General features: G+C 36.2%; 1 protein-coding gene across 1 annotated transcript in view; it reads left to right on the top strand.

Annotated features, from left to right (window-relative positions):
- Positions 1-14431, top strand: part of ANKAR (ankyrin and armadillo repeat containing) — a 73751-nt gene that overhangs the window by 26992 nt on the left and 32328 nt on the right. Inside the window, exons 9-11 of the mRNA XM_007464978.1 lie at positions 1366-1470; positions 2813-3054; positions 7930-8098. Of these exons, the coding sequence (XP_007465040.1) occupies positions 1366-1470; positions 2813-3054; positions 7930-8098 (516 nt within the window). The remainder of the gene's footprint in view (positions 1-1365; positions 1471-2812; positions 3055-7929; positions 8099-14431) is intronic.

Here is a 14431-nt window from a genome sequence, read left to right as displayed (position 1 = left end):
GAAAGAGTCCAAAGTGGCACTATCTGGAGAGAGAAATTCAGAAAAGTGGAGAGGGTGGGGTAAAGAACCGTTATATTTTGCTGTAGGCTTTTAGTAACATTTAACTCTGAATCATGAGCATATATTACTTTAATAAAACTAAAGGAAAAATTAAACAAATTAGAGAATGAGAACTGACATTTCTCCCAACAACTCGTTTTAGGATGGGATAAGATGAATAAATATTTAAGATTTTCAACCTACTGATGCACAAAGTCTGAGTAACTAGTTTCAAAACTGGCTCAATACCTGATTTTGGAATTTACTGGGTGCTGGGAACACATTCCAAGTATATCAGCCCAAGAGATACTGGATGGAGTTTTTCAGTGTTTATTTGTATGCATATATATCATTATATCTTGGTCTTTTGAGAGGTAACTACGAAGACTATCCTGCTGCTTTTGATAAAGGCTAACACGTTTGAAATAAAGTGGTAGGACCTTCTGGCCCCTAACAGTAATAGCCTAATGGCACAAAAAATTCTTGACAGCCACTCCTTCCTACAGCGATTGTTGGGAAGTCCTGATAATGACATGAACACAACCGTAACCATGAGCGTCTGGCCACTGCTTCTTTGCTTCGTGCCCTATAATAGCTCTTTCTCCTCACACTACCCATTTCCACTATGAGTAAAAGAAGAATTAGAGTTTATTAGAACTCCCCGGGATTAGCTCTTGGAGTGGAAGCTGAATTTTAAAAGAGAGTACCATGGAGTGAACCAGCTATGTACGAGTCAGGACCAGATTTGTTGTTATAGGGGCTGGGTAAAAAGAGGTGAGCAAAGATATTTCTATGTGGTTTTGCTTGAACCAGAGATATTGTTTAGAATCATGTATATTTGTATTATTTCCTGTCTGGAGTATAAGTTCATTCAAGATTTTTTAAAAGTATCTTCTTCATACTCAGGAAATGTATAAAGCTTTAATGGATATTAAAATTTTATTGACAGTAATGTAGTTTACTTTGCTGTCCTTGAAAACCCATACTCAAATTTTATTCAACAACTGATATCAGGCAAGAGAGAGGTATACTATTTTCCAAGTGAATTTGAACCATGTGGCCAGCCAATCTAAGTCATTCAGACCAAAGATAAAAAATTTCAGAGTTTTTTAATACTAATTATGTAGATTATAAACTTCAAAGAACATGGGTGTTCAATCCGTTTAAGCACCTCACATGCAGAGAGGGGAATTTAATGAATGCAGTTGGTGGTGATGTTGATGACCTCAACTCATGGCTTCACTTGGCCTGTACAGAAACAGAATCAATCATTCCATTACCTCTTAAGAAATTACAATGTGTATTTTTCTGTTGGAAACTTACCAGAAATGTTGCAGTGTGAAAGCTATAAACGAAGGATGATGGCTGTCATGTCTTTAGAAGTAATCTGCTTAGCAAATGATGAATACTGGAAATGTATTTTGGATGCAGGTGATGTAAACTCTATTAACTATCTTTTGCTTATGCTATTTTATGTAGAGATTTATTCAGTCAATCACTTTAAAATGTATTTTTAATTATGGAGAAAACTTTTTAGTTGATTTTAACTTTCTATTTTTCTAAGATCATTTCCTTTACCTGTAAACCTTATATTTTATATTCCAAGTGGAAGCTGCACAGGATCAAAAAACTATATAAATATCATTTCTCTAAAAGTTTGCGAACTTAAAAATTATATTAAATTACTTCATCATACTATCCTTATGTTTACTTTCACTTAAAAATTATCCCTATTCTGTACTGGTACACTTTATTTGTAAAAATAGCAGTTGCAGTGTCAGGCCTGGGTTTGTAACTAGCTCTACATTTAGAACTTAGGCTAATTGCTTACTCTCTCTATGCCTAATTTCCTCATCAATAAAATAGTTACTACCTCACAGGATTGTTTTGAGAATAGCACTTCCCATTATAACTTTCTGAAATGATGGAAATATTCTATCTACACTATCCATTATGGTAGCCATTACTCTAATGTGAATATTGGACACAAAAGAGATGCTTCATAAATATTTGTTGAATGAATGAAAAATGTATTGTAGGTAGTCCCCTAAAAACATGTACAAAAAGCTCTTTGTCCAAAAAAAGTGAACCACAGATAAATAAATCATGATGGAGGTTTCATTTAAGGTAGCTAAATACATATATACATCCCTAATTATACCCATGATATTTCCAGCAGGTCATGTGTGCTCTTTAATGTTTTTCCTTCACATTGAACTAAAGTAACAAGCATCCAACTGAAGCCATATATTCTATTTTTTCCACGCCCAGTGATTTCCATCTTTGAACAAACTGTAATTAATGAGGCTAAGACTGCTTTATACTAGATTCAGCACTTTTCATTTTTCCGTTGATTGTATACAACATGGGTAAAACATAATAAAATGCTCAAATAATTATACAAACAACTGCCACACAAAGTTGATGCAGTAACCAAAACTGAACTCTACCATATGGTAGCTCAAATCATTTATATATCAATGATCTTAAGTCAAAATTCAATGTTTCAGAGGTGACTTAGTATCACCAATATGAAATGTATGATTGTGTGCTATGTGAAAATCAAATGTGTAAACAATGAGAGCCGCCTACACTATAGAAAAGAAAGAAAAGTACATTTGTGTAGTTTCAAATGATAATTTTATAAATATTTTATAGAATTATTTGCTGTTTGTATGGCAATGCCCATAAACATTATTTAAATCTTACCATGATAAATTGACTACAAATAGTTACAAACAATTCATGCTTTTTCTTGATCTTTTCATTGCAGGCACCATTCCTGCCTTAATCAATCTATTAAAAGGTTCCAAAATAAAATTACAGTGCAAAACAGTTGGGTTATTGAGTAATATCTCAACCCGTGCAAAGATAGTGCATGCTCTAGTAGAAGCAGGAGCTATTCCAGCTTTGATCAACCTACTGGTTTCTGATGAACCCGAACTACACTCTCGGTGTGCTGTCATTCTATATGATATTGCTCAACTTGAAAACAAGGATGTTATTGCCAAATATGTAAGCTCTTTTCATAGAACATCATTTTGACTGACTAATTCTCTCATATAGAAGCTAGAAAGATACATACCCATTTCATTATGCAGTGGCCCTCATAAACTCTCAGGGAAGAGCTCCAATCTTAATGAGGATGGCAAAGAGAAAACCTGCCACAATCCCATGAGTGCCAAAATTAAACAAGAGCAAGATAGTACAAGAGCAAGCACAACAAAGTGTTGTCTGTTTTCCCTGTCCTGAAGTCTCACAAGGCAACAGAGTGGGCCCAGGTAGATCATACCTGCACATTGGGTTTGTGTCAAATCTGAGGAACGCTGAGCTTAAGAAACCTATCACTTTGGTAGCAACCAGTAAGCAAGCCTATTCTTTGTCTGGCGGTAGACGTTACCACACCTTTCAAGAATGATAGCAGGATGAGCCAAGATCCAGTAAGTGATAAACAGCATTAGGATATGAGTAAAAGTTGTACTTGCACATGTACCACTTCTAGGGCCCACATCATGGGGTAATGGCATATAATGAGAAAAACCACAGGCAAATGAAGCAAACAGTAATTCAAGGAAGTGACACATAAAATCTTGCTAGCTCCAGTTTGGCAAGGTCTGGGGAGGAGTTTATGTTACATAAAGAGGTGGTATCAGCTAGGATAGCCTAGATGATGTTGTGGTAATATCTCCCAAATATCAATGCTAAAAACAAATGAAGATTTATTTCTCAGTAAAAAAAAAAAAAAAAAAAGATAGCTACATAAAAATCCTGAAAAATGGCCCAGGTAAAAGAGCTGTTACAATCTTGATACACTCCCAATACTGGTAGGAGTGCAAAAGACCAAGGGAAAACTGTTTCTCAACAAAATTATCTGGTAAAACTATCACCTGGGACAACATGGAAGACAGGTCAACTGCTTATTTAGCTCTGGGGGTTGTGGTTGCTTCTAATTGTTTATGAGAAGATATTAAAAGAAATACTACCATCTTGGCTATTTCTATTCTGGCTGGTAAATGTAGTCTATTTGTGTACTAGAAAGAATTAGAAGAAAAAAAAAAATTTTTTTTTTTGTGAACACCAAGCAATCTTTGCCATGCTGTAGTTTTTCAAATAAAACCCACCTTATTATGTCTATTAATATTTTAGGTAAGATCTTTTAAAGATATTTATAAATAAGGTTATTTTTATAGTTTTTGTCAGGTGACGCTTCTTCATTATGGACTGAGTCATTTAGCATTATAAAATATACCCTTTTTGTCAAGTGCAATACTTTTGCCCCAAATTCTGTGTTGTCCAAAATTAGATTTGTGATCTTTGTGTTCTTTTGTGCTCTCATGTTTAATTTGGCTTTGCTTATCATTTTCTTTTTAACTTTTTGGAGTCATTTTACTTCTTGCTGGTTGTCTTGTTATCAATCATTTGGAAAATATATTAGAAATTTTCCCCTCCCCCCAGGCCCACAACTAGAGTTAGTCAGTTATTCTTATTCATTTAGACCTCACTTTAGACCTCTCCAGTGGTTCTGATCACCCAGAGTTAGGATAAGTGTGTCCCTTGTATGCAGTATATTTGGGTTTGCTTTGTCATTCACTTTTTATTGAATATAGCTCATTAACATTTATTGATGTGATGTTTAATCTTAGTTTTGGCATATTTTGTTATTATTTTTGGTTTTCTAAAAATCTTCTACTGTATGAGCAGTGTTTTCTTCCTCTTTTTTTCTTTATCTTTAAATTCCAGGACTTACACATCAGTGTTAGTTACCTATTTGTCCTGGGGCTTGGTGTGACTTTTCAACATGTACATTCATCTTCTTTTATTTTCAAAATGTTTTCTTGAATTCATGTCTTTAAATATTTTTTCTGTATTATTCTTTGAGTAAATTCATAAACAAGTACTTTTTGAGAGTTTATTATATGGAAATACACTTCTAGATGTTAGGGTTATAGCAGTGAACAAAACAGACAAAATCCCAGCCTTCATGGAGTTTTTATTCCAGTTGGGGGTAACAAGACAATAAAGAAAATAAACCAAATATAGTATATTTGATGAGAAGAGATGTTAAGGAGGAAAATAAAGCAGGGAAAGGGAAGGGGGGAGCTTGGCAAAAAATACTTCACTAAGAAGCTGGCATTTGAAAGAGGGAGAGGGGTGGGGGAGGGATGGATTGGGAGGTTGGGATTAGCAGATGTAAACTATTATATATAGGATGGATAAATAACAAGGTCCTACTGTATAGCACAGGGAACTATATTCAATATCATGTGATAAACTATAATGGAAAAGACTACGAAAAAAGAATGTATATGTGTGTGTGTGTAACTGAATCACTGTGCTATACAGCAGAAATTAACAAAACATTGTAAATCAACTATACTTCGATAAAATAAATTTAAAAAGAGAAGTTGGCATTTGAGTACAAACCTAAAATAGATGAGGAAGTGTGCCATGTTTTTCTGTTGGGAAGAGCATTCGAGGCAGAGGAAACAAATGCAAAGTAAATGAAGTGAGAGTGTGCCTGGCATATTCAAGGAATAGCAAGTAAGCAAAAGTAGCTGAAGAAAGAGAAATAGGAGACACCTTAGCTGGGTAATGGTGGACCACATCATGTAGGGCCATGTGGATAATTGTTAGACACCCTGGCTTTTTCTCTGAGTATGTTAAGCCATTGAATAATTTTGTTCTGGGAAGTTCCATGAAGAGATTTATATCACTCTACCTTCTGTGTTGAAACAGGTGGGCAAGGGTGGATGCAGCAAGACTAATTAAGAAGCTATTTTGGTAATCCAGGTGACAGACAGTGGTGTCTTGAACCAGGGTGGTAATAGTGGAAATGGTGAGAAGTAGTCATATTCTGTATTATTTTTCTGGGAGTTGAGTCACCAGGAACTGTGGGAAAGCTGAAAGATCTGGAGGGACCTCAAAGGAGACTAAGAAGGAATGGCCACCGAGGTAGGTGGAAACCTGAGGAATCTGTTGTCCTATCAGCCAAACGGGGAACATGTTCAAAGAAGAGAAAACTATCAGTAGTGTCAAAGGCTGTTGTAAGATGAAAGTCAAAAGTTGACTGTTGAATTTATTGATCACTGAATTAACTTTAATTAATTAATTAAATCTTAACTACACTTCTCTTTGGGAATACCAATTATTTGTGTATTACATCACCTTTTCCAGTTTTATACAGCTATCATTTTCTCTCTAGTCCTTTCCCGCTCACTGTTTTATTTCATTTTTTCCCCCTCAATCCTATCTTCCTTGTCTCTTGCTATGTTTTCTGGCCTTGTTTATTTTTGTGTAGATTACAGTTTGGCTTTTATATTTTTCCACATCTTTCCTGAGCTTTTCCAGCTCTTGTTTCACCTCTCCCTGTCTCAAAAAAATCTTCCCTAAGCACTGATGTCTCTCCTGTGCACCCTTGTTTTATAGAGGTAATTGCCTAATTAATTTTTTTCATTGATAACAATATACCATTTTCAGTTAAAGTTTTTCATCTACTTTGTGGCATATTTTTCTTAAAGCATTCTTTATCTGTCATAAGTTTTTCCTATTTTTTCTCTTACAATATATTTGGACAGATCCTGTTCTACTTCCTTTTTGAACATTACTCACTTTGAATTAGATAAGTTCTTTCTGGTCTAGCTATTTGCAGGAAATACATGTGGGAAAGGGCCCAGATCCATGTTCTAGGCTAGCAAGAATATGACATATGCTACAGGATTGTATGCATGGGTCCATTCAGCTTCACTTTTCTTTAGCCAGCAGAGACTGTTGCATAGTACTCATAATGTGGATTCTATTTCCTCCACAATGCAAAAGTCTATCTCTTCCTTTTTATCTCACCAATAAGACTACTTGTTCCAAACCTCTTACTGGTATCATTCTTTATTTGTCCTTGCCCTCCTTAATTTTTGAAACTTTAGGACAAATTGTTCCAGGAAAGATCCATACCCATTCCTATTGTTCCAGACAGGGAAGTGTGTGTGTGTATGTGTGTGTGTGTGTGTGTGTGTGTGTGTGTGTGTGTGTGTTGTGTGTGTATGTGTATGTTTTCCTGCCCCTTAAGGTAGAGCCACTTACTTTGGAAAACTGTGTTCTGCCAGTATTTCCTGTAGCCAGTGGCCATGGGAGATCTCACGCATCCCTGTTGGCTACTCATAAACATTTATTATGGTTCAACATTACTGATGTCTCCTAGCTTTATTGAAAATGACGTTACATTTCTGTTTCTTACCTTCTTTAATATTCTTTCATTAATTCTGTTAGTGGGAGAAATGCCATCTTTACTCCACTTAAAATTAAGAAACTATATTAACGTTTAAAAATAATATTTTGTGTTGCATAAATATAATTACCAATTACCAGTGCAATGTATACAATAGCAAATATTTCCAAATGGGCGCTGTATTCAATTGGTATTAGTTGTTTCACTTTTAGATACGTAAATGTTACAGTGAACTTGCAGCCTCAAATTATTTTGGTATAGAGGAGACTATTTGAAAATATATTTATAGAGACTTCCCTGGTGGTCCAGTGGTTAAGACTCTGCACTTCCAATGCAGGGCGCATGGGTTCGATCCCTGGTCGGGGAACAAAGATCCCACATGCCATGTGGTACGGCACAGAAAGGAAGGAAGGAAGGAAGGAAGGGAGGGAGGGAGGCAGAAAATATATTTATAGAATACTTTCCTTAATATTGAAGCATAAGATATGCTCAAAGTTGTAATAACTGTCTTTTAATGTGCCATATCCGTAGACACATTTGTTTATGGGCAGTTTTTCTTTCCTAAATAAGCAGATATTTATAGCAAGAAGGATTAGAGACTTGTGTTTCTAAATAAAGATAGCATACATCTTAAATAAATTCAATTAAATCTTTTTGTTTATTTTTAGAATGGAATTCCAGCTCTGATAAATCTTTTGAACTTAGACATAGAAAGCGTGCTAGTAAATGTAATGAACTGTCTACGGGTATTATGTATGGGAAACAAAAACAATCAAAGAACAGTGAGAGACCATAACGGCATCCCGTATCTTATCACATTTCTGAGTTCTGATTCAGGTAAGTCTTTAGTTCTATATATTTTAAAGTGACCAGATATATTAAGTGAAGCAAATACATGTTTGGACTTGTCCTTTATGATAGATGTCCTGGATTTATCTTAGGATGGATCTAGACATATGTAACATAACCTAACTTCTGAAACACTTAAATTTAAACTGCTGGATTTATAAAAGGAATTGACTCTCAAAACCATAATTTTTAAAATGTTGAACTAGATATTTTTATAAATGGAAATATTGGCATGAGTAATGAGAATAATGTAGTTAATATGCCCAGGGACTCAAGTAGATGTCTCCTTGTATGAATAAGACACACATTGATCATTGGAAGCTATTTTTCAAATTACAATAAGGACTTCAGATTTGCTGTTAGATATTTGATATCAAAATTCAAGGTCATCAGATCATTAGGTTAATTAATGATTAATTAATTACTTCAGTGCCTATAAACACCAGGAACACCAGAAGCTATGAGGCAGTCTCTGCAGCTACTGCAAATGGTCTCTTAGGTTCTGTAAGAATTTTCTCATTCCAGTGAGCATACACATAAACTTAAAATCTATGGTTTTCCCCACATTTGGCGGAATAAAAAATTGGGGGAAAGGTTGTATGTTTTTCTTTCTGCTCAGTTTATCATCTGTATTTCTATTCTAGTCCTCTAAGAATGAATACAGAATAAATATGTTGGCTAAAATGTAAGACAAGGTTATGGATAAGGGGATTGTTTCAGAAGGCTTTCTTTTACTTTAGAACTTCAAATGTAAGCAATTATCATCTTCTAAGGACCTCTATCATATAGTGAAATCATTTGAAAGTCCTTTCCCTTCCTCACAAATTCCTAAAGTCAGGGAATAGGTTTTCACTATGCTTTTTCTTCCTCCCAACCCCAGATGCTTGAACAAAGCACAAATTGTAGAGGCAATTTGGATAAATAATAAATGAATTCCTAAAAGAAAGCTATAGAAATGAATTACCAAAATCATTTCTTTTTTGGGCTCTTGCCTCATCTGAAACCTAAATAAAAGTAACATCCTATATTGTAATCTATACTATCTCTTCACTCCAAGGAAGAAAAATACTTTTGAAGAAATTTTAATTGTTTTTCTCCCCATTTATAATTTGTAAATTCTACACTTCTAATTTTAGTGCTTTAACAAATGATTCTCTTGTATATTAGCTGTGCTATTAAGTTTTAGGGGATTACAAAAGAGTTTTATTAATTCCAATATCCTCTTAACTATTCTGAACCACTCTAAGATTTCATGCATTAAGGTAAAATGGCCCCAAAGTAGATTCACATGCAGTTTCTTAAGACTATGGACTTGTTAACATCTCCTTAACATCTCCAAGGGGTTCCTCAACCTTTGCTGAGTTTGGTTTGTTTGAGGTCTTCGCTTTACCATCTTTAGCTGTTTGTTTCATACTCTTCCCCCTATGTATATACATGCATACATGTTTTCGTTCCTACAGTGCTTCTTATTTCATCTTTTCTAATGCATGCAATTGTCCTGTTCTGTGTTATTAACAAAGGTTTATATAATAACACAACACCACCATGGAAATTCAAATATGTGGCAGAAAGTATATGAAATGATTTTCAACTCCAAACTATCTGAGCAAAATTTAAAGAGTAACCTCATGCTTCTGAAAATGATTATTCATACATTTCACTGCAGAAATATGTTTTCTCCAGATTCTCTGGGATGTTATGTAATGTATAGTATGTGCTCATTATCTTCTAAAATCTGGAACTTTGGAATTCTGAAAGGGTTTTAGATAGAAAAAAAAACCAAAACACCTCCATCATTAGGCTTCTTTCACCCAACTCTAATGTTGGAGTTCCTCAAGCTTCTGTTCTTTGTCTGCTGCTTTTTTCACACAGCACACGCTTCTTAAGCAATTTTATTTACTCTTAGTAACTTCATTACATTCATAATCTATTCTTCCCAGTTCTCTATCGAAATCCCTGACCTCTCCTCTGAGCTTCAGAGCTAGTCTGGATTATTGAGGTGTAAATAAAGACAGCCCTCTCCCTTTAGAATTTGGATGCAATTGATAAATAGACACAAGAATGTAGTGGAGATCAAAACTTCAGTAACAGCTGGAAAGCTTGCTTTGAGAAAATAGCAAAAAGATAGCACCAAAAGGAACCTAAGCCATACATTTGCAATGACTCATTATTTTATGGGGGTAATGAGTAACATTCCTGAGTGGGAGATGAGGGTAGGAATTTCTACTTTTTGGACTGATGCAGCAATATGGGGTAAGAGAAAGAATGGTTCCCTTCACACTCTCTTAATTTTATTACCTTATTAGCTGAAAAACATCCCAAGTGTTACTAGAGTGATCTATCTAAAATACAAAATTGATTATATCTTTCCCTTCCTTTAAATTATTCAGTGGCTCTTTGTCACCTATGATAAAGTCCAGAGTTTTAGCACAGCCTATCAGCCCTTCTAAACTTCCAACTTGGAAAGGAAACAACCTTCCTGTTATTTCCTGTCACTCCCTTCCTCTCTTATTTTATTCTCAATTAATATTGAACTTATTGCTATTTCATACTTCTGGCCTTTGAGCTTGCTCCACAAGGCTAAGGACTTTGTTTTGTTGGTTCATCATAGTTTCCCAGTACCTAAGACACTCCTAGTAGCCACTCAATAAAATATTTGCTGAATGTATAAGTGATTGAATGATAAAAATATTCATAACAAAAATGTTAATATATTTGACAAAAAGTGAGTATGTAAATTGATATGAACAATAAGGCCTTAATAGACAGACAATTAACCTGAATAGAAAGTCTATGAAAGAACAAATGCTAAATTTAAAGAGTGTGGTTACTTGAATTTAAAAACACCTTTTTGTACAGTTTTAACTTCTGGAAACATATTGATGTCTTCACATTAAAAAAAAAAAACTACATTAAATCTACAAGACAGAAGGAGGAATCTAAAATTGAATACAAACAAAAACAAACCCCATTATATTTCAAATGAATTATATAGCTAGATTAAAAAGAAAATGAACACAGGTAACTTTTTTAAAATTTTAAAGTAGCTTTTTAAAGTAACTTTTGAGCACAGTGCTTTACTATACAGCTTCAGTCTAGGGGAGAAAAAAACATATCTTGAATTCTTCTTAGTGGATTTGTATTTCATAGTGATATGGGTGAAACAGCTCTGAACCTGTGTTATAAGTATTGTAGGACTGACCAAATCAATAAAGTGTTAATATTATTGGGTTCTCACTGTGAAAAGAAATATACAGAATGTGGAAAGGCAATAAAGAATCCTGTGGGGTTGAACTGGAATTGGAAACTTGGAAATATATATATTTTCCTAGCCTTGTCTGCCAAAAGAGTCTAGTAGCAATGACACTTCAGTAGCAATGAACATACCTAGTACCAAATCTTTATTTCTAAATACCATTCCTCATTAAAAGAAACCAGATCTTCTTGGAGAAATGGTTGATTCCGGGGCTGGGGCAGAGCAGGTACATGGTAAGTCCAAAACATCATATTGTGGCAGAAAGTAAGAAAATGCGCCCCCCTCAAATGGAGGTGTATCTAAAGGACACAGGGGTCAACTTGAAGGAACTCCCACTGGCCCTTCAAGTTGGACAATCTTGGACAATTGCCAAATCTTGGACAGGGAATCAATACAAATAATGAAATTAATGGATTATAACTCACTGAATAAAATAAAAATCCAAGAGCCCATCTTGATGATAAGTGGATAAACAAGGAAATAAATAAATAGAGAAGTAGGGAGAGCTCTTCTTTACAGTAGAATGCAACTGATAAGTATGAAGGGAGCAGTAGATTTGGAAAATAAACATTTTGCAAACATCATAGTAAAGAATGGTTTGGGCAAAAATCAATTGTTACCAAATCTTAGGAGAGTTCTCTGACTTATTTTTGCAACTTTTCTCTGAATTTTATTTTATTTCATTTTTTGGCTGCACTGGGTCTTCGTTGCTGCATGCAGGCTTTCTCTAGTTGCAGCGAGCAGGGGCTACTCTTCGTTACGGTGCACAGCCTTCTCATTGTTGTGGCTTCTCTTGTTACAGAGCACAGGCTCTAGGTGCACAGGCTTCAGTAGTTGCAGCATGCAGGCTCAGTAGTTGTGGCTCGCGGGCTCTAGAGCACAGGCTCAGTAGTGGTGGCGCACGGGCTTAGTTGCTCCGTGGCATGTGGGATCCTCCTGGATCAGGAATCGAGCCCATGTCCCCTGCATTGGCAGGAAGATTTATAACCACTGCACCACCAGGGAAGTCCCTCTCTAAGTTTTAAAGAGAACAATTACAACTTGTTAATATGCATATATGAAAATATTTAGATTTACTAGTAATCCAAAACAAAGTGAGACACCATTTTTTTGCCTATTTATGTATTTATTCTTAATGATAATATCTATACTTAAAAAGTTACAGTGACATCGATACTCTCATACTCTGATTATTGGAGAGTAGGATGCTATTATCATATCATTTGAAAGGCAGTTTTCTGGGGACCAGGTCAGGTTCAAGACAGCAGCATAGGAAGATGCTGAGCTAACTTCCTCCTGCAGGCACACCAAAATTACAACTACTTGCAGAGCAACTATCTCTGAGAACAACCTGAAGACTAGCAGAAAAGATTTCCCACAACTAAAGATATAAAGAAGGAACCACAATGAGATGGTTGAGGGGGCAGAGACATGGTCTGGTCAGGACCCACACCCCCAATGTAGTGACCCACAAGTGGGAAGGATATCACGGCCACGTAAGTCCTCCCAGGGGAGTGAGGAGTCTGAGCCCCATATCAGGTTCCCCAGCTAGGGCATCCTATGCCAGGAAGATAAGCTCCCAAAACTTCTGGCTTTGAAAACCAGTGAGGTGTATGTTTGGGAGAGCCAGAGGGCTGTAGGAAACTGACTGCTCTTATGGGTGCATGCAAAATCTCACATGCTCTGATGCCCACTGCAGAGAAGAAGCAGTTTGAAAGGTGCCTAGGTCAGACCCACTTGCTCATCTTGGAGAGGCCTCTTGAAGAGGCAGGAGGCAGCTGGGACTTCTACTGGGGAATGAGACACTGAGGCAGCTATTCTTGTGATCTTCTACTGTGCTGACACTGATGCTGGCAGGCACATTTTGGAATCCTCCTTCTAGCCTATTAGTGCTAGGGGCCTGCCCCACCCACCAGCTTGCCTGCACCACTGGCTTCGCAACTGTCTAACCACCAGCGCCTGCCCTGCCCACCAGTATGCCCACAGCAACCACACAAGGCAGGACCTCTCAGTCAGCCAGACCAGGAGCCAGTCCTGCCTACCAGTGTGCCCACAGTAGCTGGCGCCACTACAGCAGAAGGGGGCATATAGCCCACATAAGGACACCCTTTGAGCATCTAGCTCTGGTGGCCAGAGGGGAGCATGCTGTTGGACTCCATAGGACATCTCCTACATAAGGCCACTTCTCCAAGATTGGGAGAGAGAAGGAACCTACCTAATACATAGAAATAAATTTGGAGACTTAGGCAAAATGAGGAGACAGGTGAATATGTTCCAAATGAAGGAACAAAACAAAACCTCAGAAAAAGAACTAAATGAAACAGAGATAAGCAATCTACCTGATAGAGTTCAAGGTAATAATCATAAAGATGTTCACCAAACTTGTGAGAAGAATGGATGAACACAGTGAGAACTTCAACAGAGTTACAAAATATAAAAAAGAACCAATCAGAGCTGAAGAATACAATAACAGAGATGGAAAATATACGAGAGGGAATCAGTGGTAGAGTAGATAATATAGAAGAATGCATAAGTGATCTAGAAGACAGAGTAGTGGATTCACACAAGCTGAATGGAAAAAAGAAGTAAAAAAATTTTTAATGAGGACCTCTGGGACAACATCAGGTGTACCAACATTCACATTATATGGGTCCAAGAAGGATAAGAGAGAAAGGGCAGAGAACGTATTTGAAGAAGTAATAGCTGAAAACTTTCCTAACCTGGAGAAGGAAACAGACATCCAAGTCCAGGAAAAACAGTGTCCCAAACAGATGAACCCAAAGAGGTCCACACCAAGACCCATTATAATTAAAATGTCAAAAATTAAAATCTTAATCTTAAGAGCAGCAAGAGAAAAGCAATTAGTTACATATAAGGGAACTCCCATATCAGTTGACTTCTCGGCAGAAACTTTGCAGTCCAGAAGAAAGTGGCATGATATATTCAAAGTGCTGAAAGGAAAAAACCTACAACCAAGAATACTCTACCTGGCAAGATTATCATTCAGAATTGAAGGAGAGAGAAGAGTTTTACAGACAAAAGCTAAAAGAGTTCATCACCATTAA

This window comes from Lipotes vexillifer, unplaced genomic scaffold (assembly GCF_000442215.2).
Source record: "Lipotes vexillifer unplaced genomic scaffold, Lipotes_vexillifer_v1.1 scaffold903, whole genome shotgun sequence".
Lineage (NCBI taxonomy): Eukaryota > Metazoa > Chordata > Mammalia > Artiodactyla > Lipotidae > Lipotes > Lipotes vexillifer.
The sequence above is the reverse complement of the archived record's forward strand: the minus strand, read 5'-3'. Positions and strand labels throughout refer to the sequence as shown.